Raw genomic sequence first — 15,741 nt, 5'->3', positions numbered from 1 at the left:
ATAGGTTGCAGATCGGATGGTGTACCAGTCGCTAGGACTGATTGTTTCCATTAATTTTGGTTTTCTTCTTTCTTCTTGACGAGGAGCGACCCATTGTTGCATCTAGATGGCAGCTTGCTAGCTTTTAAGATCCCAGTCGCTACTCGCCAAAGTAGGAGGTGGAACAATGTTTTAATACAAATATTTTTAAGAGTGTTATTTATATTATTATTTCTCTTCCTCTCTTTAACATGGAATATGTATGTATGCAGATTGTGCATTTAGGGTCTCTATGGTTTCAACAAAGCCCTGCAGTTGTTTGTTTGTTTTTTATTGTAAAGATTAGGTAGCTTAAACATTTTGGAAAATTCCAGAACTAAACTACTTTCAAATAGTTTAGCTTCTTTGCTGTTTGCTTCCTTAAAAGGCCTTGGTTTTACCTTGATATTTCCTTGAAGACAATGCTCTAAATCCCTGCCAGAAGGATCGTCTGTGAACAAAGCAAATCCAGACTGTGCTGGCTTCCTCATCCCTGTGTCCTGGTTCAGGGTATTTAAAAATTCTTCCACTGTGGTGGATGCATCAAATCCAACTACCTAAACAGAAATAACAAGGCAGTCTTTTTTTAAAAAAAAAAGTCTGTAAGTTTCAAACTTATATTGCAGGGAAGTAACAGGACAAAGTTGATGCATGAACAATGACAACATATGTTTATCTAGGTACTTTAACTTTTTTTTTTTTCCAAAGCTTCACTGAAGAAAATAAACAATGCCATCTCAGTATTTAGCTTGATGCAAAAAATTCAGAAATCTCAGCTTTAGCATCAGACATGAATTCAAAATAAAAAAGATCACTTGACAGCTATAAACATCTTGCAGAGATATTATGCCTACCCACTGAAAGAAAACCAAGAACTCTAGTACAATAAGCAATCTTTAAGCAAATGAAGGAAAACAAACAAATACATTTTAAAAAATGGATATTTATATGCATTTAATGTTTATTTGTTTCTTTAGTAGGCAGTTATATATCTGAATTCCACCATGAAAGACTTATGGCTACAAAGACTAATTGCTAGCTTTAGAATATGTTTGTTTTAGCTCAGCAAGCATTTTGATGTGAGAGTTGGGAAGGCTAGTTTTCCCATATAAGTTCTCTGACTAGTTGCTAAAAGGGCAGGGAGGCCACATCTTCTGACCTCCTCTAATTCCACAAGAGGAAGACAAAATCACCATCAATAGCCCAAGGCCTGTTACTGCAAGGCCAGACACGCTGCCTCCCTCCTTTTTTTTTACCAACTGTTCCTCCCAAAGCACCCACCACCTCTCTCCTGGTTTTGATAATTCACTGCAGTGGCCACACAGCACTCACAGATTATGGGTTTATTAGGGAAGCACCAGGCTACAATTCAAGTTCAGGAAAAAAACGCTCAGTCTATCTCCCAGCCCGCTGTCTCTCCACCAACAGTCTCTCACAGTCTCTCTCCCAGCAGTGTGTGTCCCTTGGTGTCTCACTCAGCAATGCATCTCTTTCCCAGCAGCACATATCTCTTTCAGGAGAACATGTCTCTTTCAGCAGCACGTCTTCCTCAACCAGCTGTCAGAGAGAGAGACTTCTTCTGCCTCTAAGAGGCCTCCTTTTGATCCTGGCAGAGTGGCCAAACTAACCAATCATAATATCAGAATTTTAAGTACCTGAGAGAGAGCAGGAACTTCCCAGAACATTGCTTTGTGTTGCACCCAACAGAAATACCCCAGGTGGATAACTTTTACAATCAGGAGCTCCTCAGTTGCAAGAAAATTCCACCACAGAGTTTACAAAGACTTATGGCTAGAAAAGCCACACTAAGTAATTTACTACACTGCACTAGTAGACTTTAAAAGAGACTAAAATTGTCCACACTCAATGTTAATGCTCATTTTCTCATCAAACAGGTGAACTAATGGGAAAAAGGCTCAACCAAAGTGTTTTGGTTTCTTTCCAATTGAATTATGATGGCAGTGAAGCACCTCCCTTATTTGCTTTAATATGGATCTGGTTTTGGTGTGACTATTTTTAGCAAAACTGTTTCAAAACTCAGATGTTATGATAGAAGATTTAATATCTGTGCATGTTTAACTCTGCTGGCTGTCAAAAAAGGTAGGTAGACAGGTTCACTTTCTATTCCATAGAGGATACACATAGGATTCTAGGCTAAGCATGTCTTCACTAGGGTGTTGCTATTGCTGGGTGCCACTGAGTTAATTCTGATTCACAGCCATCCCATGTGAAAGAGAAGAACTGTCCCAAAGATTTCCTAGGCTGTAACACTTATGGAGGCAGACTGACACATCTTTCTCTTGTGGAGTGGCTGGTGTCTTTGAACCACCGACCTTTTGGTTAGCAGTCACTTAACCTTTAAAAAGTCCAACCTACCTGATATATTCCATTCATGAAATGCACTGGGATACTGAAGGGCAAAGAATGATGATAAGGATTTCGAAGAAGGGTTGAAAGAATTTCCATTCTTGAGGGTCTTGCCTCTCGATCTCCATTTTGTTGTGTTCTTTCTACACATCGCTGGCAGTAAATGGCATATTTTCCAAATTCTGTCCTATAATACAAAATATAGATTAAAACCTAAGACTATGTTTAATTAAGACAACCTAACATATGCAAACCACTAAGAAAGCTTTCCTTGATGTATATTATTACACATTTATTAGGCTAATATTGACAATCCACCACCCATTTGTCAGTTTGTTATAATGTGGTGACTTGCACGTTGCTGTGAGGCTGGAGGCTATGCCACTGGTATTTCAAATACCAGCAGGGTCACCTATGGTGGACAAATTTCAGTGGAGCTTCTAAACTAAGACAGACTCAGAAGAATGAAGGAGCCATCCACTTCTTAAAGAACTGGCCAGTGAAAACCTTATGAATAGCAGTGAAATACTGTGTGATATATTACTGGATAGTCTGAAATATTGTCTGATACAGTGCTGGAAGATGAGTCCCTCAGGTCAGAGGGCACTCAAAATATGACTGGGGAAGAGCTGCCTCCTCAAAGTAGAGTTGACCTTAATGACATGGATGGAGTAAAGTTTTGGGGACATTTATTTGCTGATGGGGAATGATTCAAAATGGGAAGAAACAGCTGCAAAGAGACAACTTCAAACACCCATTAATAATTGGAACATGGAATGCACAAAGTACGAACCTAGGAAAATTGGCTGATGTTAAAAATGAAACGGAATGCATAAAGATTGATATCCTAGGCATTTATGAGCAGAAAAGAACTGTTCTGGCCATTTTGAATCAGACAATCATACGATCTACTATGTCAGGAATGACAAATGGAAGACAAATGGCGTGGCATTCATCGTCATAAAGAATGTTTCAAGATCCTGAAGTATAATGCTGTCAGTGATAGGATAATATACATACGCCTACAAGGAAGATCAGTTAATACTACTATTATTCAAATTAATGCACCAACCACTAAAGGCAAGGATGAGGAAATTGAAGATTTACCAACTTTCTGCATTCTGAAATTCACCAAACATGCAATCAAGATGTATTGATTATTACTGGTGATTGGATATGAAAAGTAGTAAAAAAGAAGAATCCTTGGTGATGAAAATGATGCCAGAGATCGCATGATAGAATTTTGCAAGACCAATGATGTATTCATTGCAAATACTTTTTTTCAACAACATAAATGGCAGCTATATACATGGACTTCACAAGATGAAATACACAAGAATAAGATCAACTACATCTGTGGGGAGAGGTGATGGAGAAGTTCAATAGTTTCAGCTCAAACAAGACCAGAACCTGACTGTGGAACAAACCATCCATTGATCATATGCAAGTTCAAGTTGAAGCTAAAGAAAACAAAGTAAGTCCACAGGAGCCAAAACATGACCTTGATTATTTCCCACTTGAATTTAGAGACCATCTGAAGAATAGATGTGATGCACTGAACATCAATGACTGAAAACCAGACCAACTGTGGGATGACATCAAGAACATCATGCATGAAGAAAGCAAAATGTCATTAAGAAGACAGGAAAGGAACAAAAGACGAAAATGGATGTCAGAAGAGACTCTGAAAGTTGCTCTTTGAATGGAGAGTAGCTAAAGCAAATGGAAGAGATGGCAAGATAAAAGAGCTGAACAGATTTCAAAGAGAAGCTCAAGAAGACAAAACCGATTTCTATAATGACATGTGCAAAGAGCTGGAGTCAGAAAACCAAAAGGGAAGAACACGCTCAGCATTTCTCAAGGTGAAAGAACTTAAGAAAAAATTCAAGCCTAGAGCTATTACACTGAACGTTTCTTCGGGCAAAATACTGAATGATAGGTAGCATCAAAAGAAGATCGAAGGAATACAGAGTCACTGTACAAAAAAGAATTGATTGATGTTCATCCATTTCAGGAGTTTCACATGATCAAGAACCAATGGTACTGAAGGAAGAAGTGGAAGCTGTACTGAAGGAATTGTTCAAAAACAAAGCTCCAGGAATTGATGGAATACCATTGACATGTTTCAACACAGACATGCCATGCTGAAGGCACTTACTCATCTATGCTAAGTAATTTGGAAGACAGCTACCTGGCCAACTGATTCAAAGAGATCCGTATTTGGACCCATTCCAAAGAAAGGTGATCCCACAGAATGTGCAAATTATCAAACAATATCATTAATATGACACACAGGTAAAATTTTCCTGAAAATAAATCCCAAGTGGCTGTAGCAGCATATTGGCTGAGAATCCCCAGAAATGAAAGCTGGATTCAGAAGAGGATGTGGAACAAGGACTATCATTGCCAATGTTAAGATGGATCTTAGCTGAAGAATACAAAAAAAGATGTTTACTTATGTTTGATTGACTATGCAAAAGCATTGAACTGTGTGGATCATAACAAATCATGAACAACACTGAGAAGAATGGGTATTCCAGAATAATTAATTGTGCTCATAGGAACCTGTACATAGACAAAGAGGCTGTTATTTGAACAGAACAAGGGGATACTGCATGGATTAAAAGCAGGAAGGGTGTGCATCAGGCTTGTATCCTTTCACTAAACTTATTCAATCTGTATGCTGAGCAAATAATCTGAGAACCTGGACTATATGAAGAACAACATGGCATCAGGATTGAAGGAAGACTCATTAACAACCTGTGATATGAAGATGACACAACCTTATTGCAAGTAAATATGACTTGAAGCACTTACTGATGAAGATTAAAGACTACAGTCTACAGTATGGATTATACCTCAACGTAAGGAAAATGAAGATCCTCACAACTGGATCAATAAGCAGCATCACAATAAATGGAGAAAAGACTAAAGATGTCAAAGACTTCATTTTACTTGGATCCATAAGGAACACCCATGGAAGAAGCAGTCTAGAAATCAGATGTCATACTGCACTGGGTAAATCTGCCGCAAAAGGGCTCTTTAAAGTGCTGAACACCAAAGATATCTCTTTGAAGACTAAGGTGTACCTATCCCAAGCCATGGTATTTTCAATATCTTCATATGCAAGTTAAGGCTGGACAATGAATGAGGAAGACTGTGAAGAAGAGTTGATGCTTTTGAGTTGTGGTGTTGGCAAAAAATGCTGAAAATACCATGGACTATCGGAAGAATGAAGAACTCTGTCCTGGAAGAAGTGCAGCCATAATGCTCCTGGGAAGCAAAAATGGCCAGACTTTATCTCACCACATTGGCCATGTTGACAGAAGGGACCATTCCCCAGAGAAGGATATCATACTTGGTAAAGTAGAAAGTCAGAGAAAAAGGAGAAGACCCTCAAAGAGATGGATTGATACAGTGGCTTCAAGAATGGGCTCAAGTATAGCAAGGATTCCAAGGATGGTGCAGGACTGGGCAGTGTTTCATTCTGTTGTATTCAGGGTGACTATGAGTTGGAGCCAACTCAATGGCATGTAACAACAACAATTTTGACAATAATTTTTATCTTGAAACTGCTATAACTTTTCTCAAATCCCAATTTCTTTACTATTGCAACCAACTCAGTGAAACCTTACTATGAAAGCATTTTTCATCTTTATTGTAATATTTTCATTATAAATTGGATGTAAAATTACCAATTATTTAAAAAATATAGAAGTAGTAGGGAGCTCTGGTAGCATAGTGCCTAAGGCACTTGACTGCTAACCAGAAAGTTGGTGGTTCAAACCCCCTAGCCACTCCTCGGAAGGAAGGTTGGGCAATCTACTTCCGTAGTGATACTGCCTCGGAAACCCAAGGAAGGGTCGCTATGGGTAGGGGCCAACTCGACGGCACATAACAACAACAATTGTGCTAATAAATTTAAGGAAAATAATTGTGTAAGATCACATTAAAAAAATCCATGATGACAACAGAATTCACTTTTCAAGAACATGTATAATAGAATAGCTCTTGACACTAGAGGAGATGAGGAAATATCTTCAAACAACAATAATAAAAAATACCATTTTCTTTTTTTGCCCTATGTTTTGGATTTCTGGTGCCACTTTAATAGAAAATACCATAAATGAGTGGTTTTAACAAACAGGGTTTTATTCTCTTATAGTTTAGGAGTTTTGGAGGCTATAAGTCTGAGTTCAAAGTGCCAGCTCTAGGGGCTGCGTGAAGGCCCCTCAACCATGGACTTCAGTTCTGCCTCTTGCTCCCAGCCCACTGGAACTACAGGTGTCTCTTCACTCAGGCATCTGCTGGTTGCTGAAGCTAAGTAGCACAAGGTCGATAAATGAAATGGCACAGTCCAATACTATCAAACAACATGGCAGGCCACTATCTCAAGTCCAGAGACAGTCCCAAGATTGGCAGGAAACATGGCAGACTGCTAAATGCAGATTCAGCTACATGCAGGGTCCAAGCATGCCAAAAAGCTGCAGACCATTCCCAAAGCTTCTCCTTTTATATTGGAAACAGACCACATCCCTAAAGCAACTACTCAGCTGCTCATGGCAGATGACACCATGGAATTGATTGCCAGTCTTATCATGGAAAATAACTACAACCAGCTGCCCAGCCACTCAAAACCAGGCCCAGTCAAGTTGACACATAACCTTAACCACCACACCCTAAAAAATATTGACTTCTTAAAGACAGTAAGCATTTAAGAAAACCATCATAGGAAATAAAGGAAAAAGTTGGATAGAGGGACTTATTTGCTCTCATTTGATATTTAACTATTATTCTGTTTATAAAAGCAGCTTAACAACACTTCTAAATGTATTTGTATTCAAATGTCACCTTTTGTGTGGGGCTCCAGTGATTTAACTGGAATCACATGGCCTTGATCACAGAGTCTTCAAAATACATTATGAACGGGAGGATATTTTTCTACTGCTTCTAAGCTGGTTTTTGTGTTGCTGTTTGTTTCACTGTGTTTGCTTCAGTTCCAAAGACCAAGCAATCTACGTGTACCTCTTGATGGACAAAATGATCCTAATAAGCCCTGGCTGGGTGTCCTGGCTCCCATGTAAGAGAGTCAGTCTGAAAGTGGATTTTGCATGTTTTTTTCCAAGGGAATAAAAATTCTGAAGTAATTATAAGATATACAACTAAAACAGGAAGCAAGACCATAAAGGAGGTCTCCCACATAAAAGAACTCAGCATGGAGAAAAACAGTAATAGGGAAAACGAAGGAAACAAAATAGCTGCATTTATTGAATGAACACCCACCCTCTTATGCTAAGTCACTCATGCTTAGCATAGACTTTTTACTTAAAAATACTCTTTGCCAGTTGTCCAGCTTTTGCTGTAATCTTCTATTAAAAGATTTAATATAACAAAGGCATTATTTTCTAAGCTACATAAGTGACTACCAAAAGGCTTCTAATAACAAATGTGTTTCACACATTCTTCAGAAAATATACCTGGCAGACTACTGAATACTTATGATTTATTGCAGGCTTTAAGAGGTGACATAAATTGATTGCTGGCTAGTTTTCTGCACACCTGGAATCTGCGTTCCTTTTTAGGTGGAGCCTGAGGAGCCACAGGAAAGGATGATGGGGAAGGAAGAGCCCCACACAAAGTGCCAAAAGCTGCCAGCCCTGGACAAAGAGAAGTACCACATGTTAGACACTACATGTCAGTCAGAGATTCAAGCCAGAACAAGCATGACTGAGTCTGAGATTGTGGGAGCAACAGGTTGATGACAGTCTCCTTTAATCCAAAACTTAACTCATAATTGTTTTTGCCTCTTTCACATATGCAATATCTGTTTGGAGCATTTAAAATACATAAAACTGCACATTTGGTCAGATCCATGATCCATCTAGTGGTGTACAGTTATCTACACTGAGATTCCAAAAACATGTAGATATGGCTATCCTTTTTACATCACACTCAGAGATTAGGGATATTGTTCCATTTTAGCTCATTTATATATTTATTTATTTACTGAAATATAATAAGTAACAACTTGGTTGTTTTTTATCCTGTAGTTAGCAGGGAGTCAATAGGTAAGGATAGAAGCGAGTATTCACTAAAGGTGTTGGCATTTTTTTTTTTAGTTTGATTGGGAGATGGTATAACAGTTTAAAATTCATATACCTAAAATAAGAAAAAGAGAACAATCACCAGAAAACACCTACCTACCACATACACATAGATATACACACACACACATTTACAAAAAAGTCAACCTCTGCTATTGAGTTGATTTCAACTCATAGCGACCCCCAATTAGTTTTCTGAGGTGGTAAATCTTTAAAGAAGTACATCACCCCGTCTCCCTTAAGCAGAGTGGCTGGTGGGTTGGAAGCGCCAATCTTCTGGGTAACAGTAAAATGCCTTAGGCACTGCACCACCACAGCTCCTTACATACATACATAATAGGCAAATATAAAACATAAACACAAGTTATCCTTAGGTAATAGGACTACGTATGACTTGTATTCTTCCTTTGTTGTGTATTCTGCTTTTTACCTTCATTTTTCATTAAGCAAATACAACTTTAGTAATTTTTTAACATTATATAAAGGAGAAAAAAAAGGTATTGTTCCTCTCCTTGAGAAACTTATAGATAGTCTAGTGGGAGATGTTATATATTTAAAAAGTGATTTTTAATACAACATAGTAACCTTTATGGGAAGGAGGTCTGCCACCCTGTCAATCCACCTCATTGAGGGCCTTTGCCTCTTTCGTCGACCCTCCACCTTACCAAGAATGACATTCTTCTTCAGGGAATGGTCCCTTCTGACAACAGGACCAAAGTATGTGAGATGAAGTCTGGCCATTCTTGCCTCCAAGAAGCATTCTGGCTGCACTTCCTCCAGGACAAACCTGTTGGTTCTTTTAGCAGTTCACGGTACTTTCAGCATTCTTCGGCAGCACCACAGCGCAAAAGCATCCACTCTTCTTCAGTCCTCCTCATTCACTGTCCACCTCTCACATGCATATGAGGCGATTGAAAATACCATGGCTTGTGTAAGGAACACCTTAGTCCTCAAGGAGATGTCTTTGCTCTTCAGCACTTGAAAGAGGTTCTTTGCAGTCGATTTGCCCAGTGCTATATGTCATCTGATGTCCTGACTATTTCTTCCATTGGTATCGATTGTAGAACCAAACAATGTTAAGTCTTTGACAATTTCAATCTTTCCTCCATTTATCGTAATGCTGCTTATAAGTCCAGTTGTAAGGATTTTTGTTTTCTTTATATTGAGATGTAATCCATATTGCAGACTGTATTCTTCAGTCTTCATCAGGAAGTACTTCAAGTCATCCTCACTGTCAGCAAGCAAAATTGTGTTGTCAATGTATCACAAGTTGTTAATGATTCTTCCTCCAATTCTGATGCTGTGTTCTTCATATACTCCAGCTTCTCAGATTATTTGCTCAGCATACAGATTGAATAAGTATGTTGAAAGGATACAACCCTGACACACTCCCTTCTTGATTTTAAACCACGCAGTGTTCCCTTTTTCTGTTCAAACGACAGCCTCCTGGTCTATGTACAGGTTCCTCATGAGTACAATTAAGTGTTCTGGAATTCCCATTCATTTCAATGTTATCCACAATTTGTTATGATCCACACAATCAAATGCTTTCACATATTCAATAAAATACAAGTAAACATCTTTCCAGTATTCTTTACTTTAAGCCAAGATTCATCTGACATCAGCAATGATATCCCTCGTTCCACGTCCTCTTCTGAATCCAGCCTGCACCTCTGGAAGTTCTCTGTCAATATAGTGCTGCAACCGTTTTGGAATTATCTTCAGTAAGATTTTACTTGAATGCGATATTAATGATAATGTTTGACAATTTCCACATTCTGTGGGATCACCTTTCTTTGGAAGGGTAAAAATATGGATCTCTTCCAGTCAGTTGGCCAGGTAGCTGTCTTCCAAATCTCTTGGTATAACCAAGTGAGTGCTTCCAGCAGGGCATCTGTATGTTGAAACATCTCAATGGGTATTTCGTCAATTCCTGCAGCCTTGTTCCTCGCCAATTCCCTCTGTGCATCTTCCACCTCTTCCAATACCATTGGTTCTTGAACATATGCCACCTCTTGAAATGGATGAAGATCGACCAGTTCTTTTTGGTACAGTGACTCTGTGTATTCCTTCCATCTTCTTTTGATGCTCCTACATCATTCAATATTTTGCCCATAAAATCTTTCAGTATTGCAACTTGAGGCTTCATTTTTTTCCTCAGTTCTTTCAGCTTGAGAAATGCCAAACATGTTCTTCCCTTTTGGTTTTCTAACTCCAGGTCTTTGCGTATTTCGTTATAGTAATTGGCTTTGTCTGCTCGAGCTGCTCTTTGAAATCTTCTGTTCAGCTCTTTTATCTTGTCATTTCTTCCATTTACTTTAGTTACTCTTCACTCAAGGGCAAGTTTCAAAAGTCTCTTCTGACATCCATTTTGGTCTTTTCTTTCTTCCTCATATTTTTAATGACCTCTTGCTTTCTTCATGGATGATGCTCTTGATATCACCCCACAATTCTTCTGGTGTTTGGTCATTGGTGTTTGATGCATCAAATCTATTCTTTAGATGGTCTCTAAATTCAGGAGGGATATATTCAAGATCATATTTTGGCTCTCATGGACTTGTTTTAATTGTCTTCAACTTCAAGTTGAACTTGCATATGAGCAGTTGATGGTCTGTTCCACAGTCAGCTCCTGGCCTGGTTTTGGCTGAAGATATTGAACTTTTCCATCGCCTCTTGCCACAGATGTAGGCAATCTGTAGTCTAGTGGGGGATGTTATATATTTAAAATGTGATTTTTAATACAATATGATTAATAATAATTTTTTTTTTTTTTTTTAAAAAGGATAACCAAACAGAGGGAATGACTAACTTCTGTGGAACCAGGGAATAATTTATGGGGAAGATGTTGCTTAAGTTGTTCTACAAAAGTCTAGAAGTGGGAAGGAAGAAGGGGAATCCAGGTAACAGGAGTAACACCAGGTACAAAGCTGATGATCATGCAAAGGCAAGCATACTTGAAGGATACAGAGTTTATTTTTTGCTGTATGCTGGAGGCAGGATGCATAAAATGGAATGGAGAAAGAGGAGGCCACTGAACACAATTATGAAGGGCCTGTGATACAAATGAGGCTTCAGGGCCCCTAGCTTGAACAAGCCCCTTCAGAAGGCCCTATCAATTGTGTTAATCAGAGTCATCTTTTTTTGTTTGTTTGTTTTTCTTTTTTGTTTGCAGAAAATGTTCTTTTTGTTAAAGAGGGATCTTGTAGAAGTTCCAATTCCCACAAAACCTGCATCCACCCATGCGGGCCCTGTATGCTAAAGTAAGGATTTTTTTTTTTAATCCTGTGGTTAGCAGGGATATGAGTAAGTATTCATTAAAGAGTAAACTTAATGACTAATGACACTTGGAAAGTATATCTAACTACACTAGTAATTAAAGGAACACATTAGAAAAGTGATAGTGGAATACTGCTTTTTACCTGGAAAGAATTGAAAACCGGACCATAATGAATATTGTTGAAGATATAGGTAAATTCTAGAAATGGATTCAAAGGAATTAACTGGACTTTTACATGAAGATCTAGGTTTAAAGATATCTGATGTAGGGGTATATATTTTGAGAGAAATAACTGGAGAAAACTGAATTTTTCATAATTGACATTAATGTGACCATTACTGCTTTGAAGGATGTTTACTAATACAGAGGAAATGCTAATGTCCTATAGTTTAATGAGCTATGGAATACACTTTGTGACTCTATTAATATGAAAAAGTATGACTGTGTATACATACACATATACACATATAAATAAAAAGATGTCCATCAAAATATTAACCACTAATTTTCCTTTTCACACTTTTTCTATTTTCTAAATGCCTATATTGAATATGAAGGAGCTCTGGTGGCGTACTGGATAAGGCATCTGGCAGCTAACCAGAAAGGTCAGCGGTTCAAAGCCACCAGCTACTCCATGGAAGGAAGATGGGGCGATCTACTTCCATAAAGATTTATAACCTTGGAAACCCAATGGGAGTCACTATTAGTCAGAACTGACTCGATGTCAGTGAGTTTGGATTTTTGTTTGGTATACTGAATGTGTATCATTCTTACAACAAAGAAAAAAAACCATCATTTTAAATTGTAGTTATGTATATCAATATATACCTGCAATGGCCCTGGTTGATTCTGAGGCTGTCTTCGTCTCGTCTGTTTAACGAGCTGACAGAAAATTTCATTCTGTAGCTCAGGATGTGTCAGACAGATCTGTAAAGCACTCTGGGCTAGAGATATGTGGTAGTCAATCGCAGGGGAGTCAACTGCTGCATTGATAAAAAGCTGGCAGGTCTGAATCAAACAAAAAAGAAAGATACATTCAAGGTAAGAAATGATTAGATTTACTCTGCATGAATTATATTCATTCCCTTCACTTCTTCATAAAAAGATAAAAAAAATACATGTGATGATAGCACTAAACAAAAAAGACCTGGAATGGCTACATTGATATCAATGCAAAGTTTAGAGCAAGGAGTTTTAACAGACACTAAAAAGTTCATTTTATAATGATAAAGAGGCTCAGTTCATCCAGGTAACATAACAATCCTAAGTGTATATGTATCTAATAACAGAGCTTCCAAATACATGGAGCAAAAACTGACAGAAATGCAAGGAGAAATAGACAAATTCATAACTATATTTAAATATTTCAGTGCCCCACTCAATAATTGCTAGGAGACATAGATAGAAAATCAATAAAGATACAGAAAACTTGAACAACATTATCAACTAACTTGACCTAATTGATATTTAGAGAACACACCACCCAAGAGCAGACTGCATTCATTTTAAGGGCACAAGAGACATTAATGGTATCATCCCCTGGACTATAAACTTTCTTCCTTGTGATGTGAGGGAATGTTTACTGAGTAAATTGATTTTCCATTCAACAGTTCATACACATTTTGTTTTGTGACACTGATTACTAACCCAACAATGTAACAGCATACTTCTACTTCCTTCCTGTGGTTACCATTTCCCTTTGTCCTTCTTTCCTATCCATTCCTGCCTTTGGAGCTTTATCCCTGGGCAAATGTTGTCCTTTTGATCTCTTATGTTTGTTCCTAACCATTTCGTACCTCCCTGGTGATATTGTTCACCTTATAGGCCTGTTTATCATTAGGCTTAAAGCTGAGCCATGGGAGTGACTTCAATTCCAGGACTGAAGGGTGACTAATGGCCATGGTTTCAGGGGTTCCACCAATCTCTATCAGATTAGTGAACCTGGTCTCTTTTTTTTAGTTTTGAGATTTGTCCCACATTTTTCTCCCACTCTATTCAGGATCACCTACTGTGATTCCTTCTAAAGTGGCTGGTAGTGGTAGCTCGGCACCATCTAGTTCTACTCTCAGGGTCATGGAGGCTGAGGTTAATGTGGTCCACTACTCCCTTGGACTAATTTCTTCCATGATAGACTGTAAACTTTCTAAGGATATAGACTATCTTATTTACCTACTGCATAGTGTAGAATAACATATGTGTGTCCACTGTATATTTTTAATGAATGGATGAGTTTAAAATTAGATTAAATGTAATATCTATATGGAAAGGCTAAAAGGTGTTCATAAACACCAAGGGTTGGCTTTACTTATTGTGTTGTTATATAGGGAGCCCTGGTGGCATAGTGCCTAAGGCATTTGACTGCTAACCAGAAGGCTGGTGGTTCAAACCCACCATCCACTCCTCGGAAGGAAGATGAGGCAATCTACTTCCGTAGTGATACTGCCTTGGAAACCCAAGGAGGGGTCACTATCTTTGACTCTGCTGAAAATAGAATATAATCAAATACATTTATGCTCTAACCTAAAACATAACTGTCCAAAGCATTACTGGAAATGCTTATTGAAAAAAAAATTTCCATCATCAAATAGTTATTGGAAAATCTTGGAGATTTGTTACATATATTAACATGTTATAAGCTCTAAGAAATCTTGCTAGTGCATTCCCTACGGGCCCCGCATCCCGGAAACACACACACATACACACACACACAAATACTTGTTTCATTTTGTTTAACTCAGAATTTTCTAAAGTTATTTGACTACAACTCCTCATTTTTGTTTTTTCCTAGTAATACCAATTAATCTCTTGAAGAATTAGTTTACCAGGAAAAATATTTTGGGAAATATGAGCCTAATTAATTTAAGGAGGATATAAAGAAATATTTTTTTTTTCTCCAAAGGGATTACATTTTTGAACAGGTTACTGCAAAAAGGTTATAGCATAATCTTTCCTGAAAACTCACTGCTGTCAAGTCGCATCTGACTCATAGCAACCCCTCCTTGGGTTTCTAAGGCAGTATCACTATGGAAGTAGATTGCCCAACCTTCACTTGAGTCTTCATTTTTTACAGCTTATTGTAATAGAACTACCAAAATTTGTGTGTCTGTAACTGGAGGAGCAGTTATTCCTGCTTGAGACATTTTGGGATGGCCTTGCCTGGAGGTATGGGAAAAAGCTTCAATCTTCAAATACTTTTCTATGAATTCTTAAAAATATTTGTATGCTGATAGTATAATTTCAAAATTATTATTATAATGCTTTAAATATATTGGGCTTATTATTGAAATAAAAATTTAACTGGGAGTGAAATAAATGCATTAAGTTCTTTTAAGCAGGCTACCTAACTACATTACTATTTCTTAAAACAAGTGGCAGGAAACAAAAACTACTACTTATGACAGCATAAAGTTAGATTTTGCTTTTTAAAAATAATCTGACAGTCTCTGTCCTTTAATTGATGTGTTTAGACCATTTACATTTAATGTGATTATTAATATAAACCACACTGCCATCAAGTTGATTCCTACTCATAGCGACTCACAAAGGGTTTCCAAGGCTGTAAATCTTTATGGAAGCAGACTGCCTCATCTTTCTCCCATGGAGTGGCTGGTGGGTTTGAACTGCAGATCTTTTGGTTAACAGCCAAATGTTTTAACCAGTATACCACCAGGGCTCCTTGATTATTAATATGTTGTTGTTGTTGTTATTTGCCGTCGAGTCGGCCCTGACTCATAGCGACTCTTCCTTGGGTTTCCGAGGCAGTATCACTACGGAAGTAGGGTTGCCCAACCTTTCTTCCGAGGAGTGGCTGGTGGATTTGAACCGCCAGCCTTCTGGTTAGCAGTCAAGTATGTTGTTGTTGTGGTGGTTATGTGCCTTCGAGTCGGCCCCGACTCATAGCGACCCCTCCTTGGGTTTCCGAAGCAGTATCACTACGGAAGTAGGAATGCCCAACCTTCCTTCCGAGGAGTGGCT

General features: G+C 38.1%; 1 protein-coding gene across 1 annotated transcript in view; it reads right to left on the bottom strand.

The window, feature by feature from the left end:
* The window catches only part of PLEKHH2 (pleckstrin homology, MyTH4 and FERM domain containing H2), a 287,878-nt gene that overhangs the window by 71,967 nt on the left and 200,170 nt on the right, over nt 1–15,741 (bottom strand). Inside the window, exons 19-22 of the mRNA XM_007944379.1 lie at nt 12,595–12,774; nt 7,945–8,042; nt 2,395–2,572; nt 420–575 (exon numbers count right to left, since the gene is read on the bottom strand). Coding sequence (XP_007942570.1) covers nt 420–575; nt 2,395–2,572; nt 7,945–8,042; nt 12,595–12,774 — 612 coding nt within the window. The remainder of the gene's footprint in view (nt 1–419; nt 576–2,394; nt 2,573–7,944; nt 8,043–12,594; nt 12,775–15,741) is intronic.

This window comes from Orycteropus afer, unplaced genomic scaffold, assembly GCF_000298275.1.
Source record: "Orycteropus afer afer isolate SDZICR_OR568_19922 unplaced genomic scaffold, OryAfe1.0 scaffold00124, whole genome shotgun sequence".
Classification (NCBI taxonomy): Eukaryota; Metazoa; Chordata; class Mammalia; order Tubulidentata; family Orycteropodidae; genus Orycteropus; species Orycteropus afer.
The sequence above is the reverse complement of the archived record's forward strand: the minus strand, read 5'-3'. Positions and strand labels throughout refer to the sequence as shown.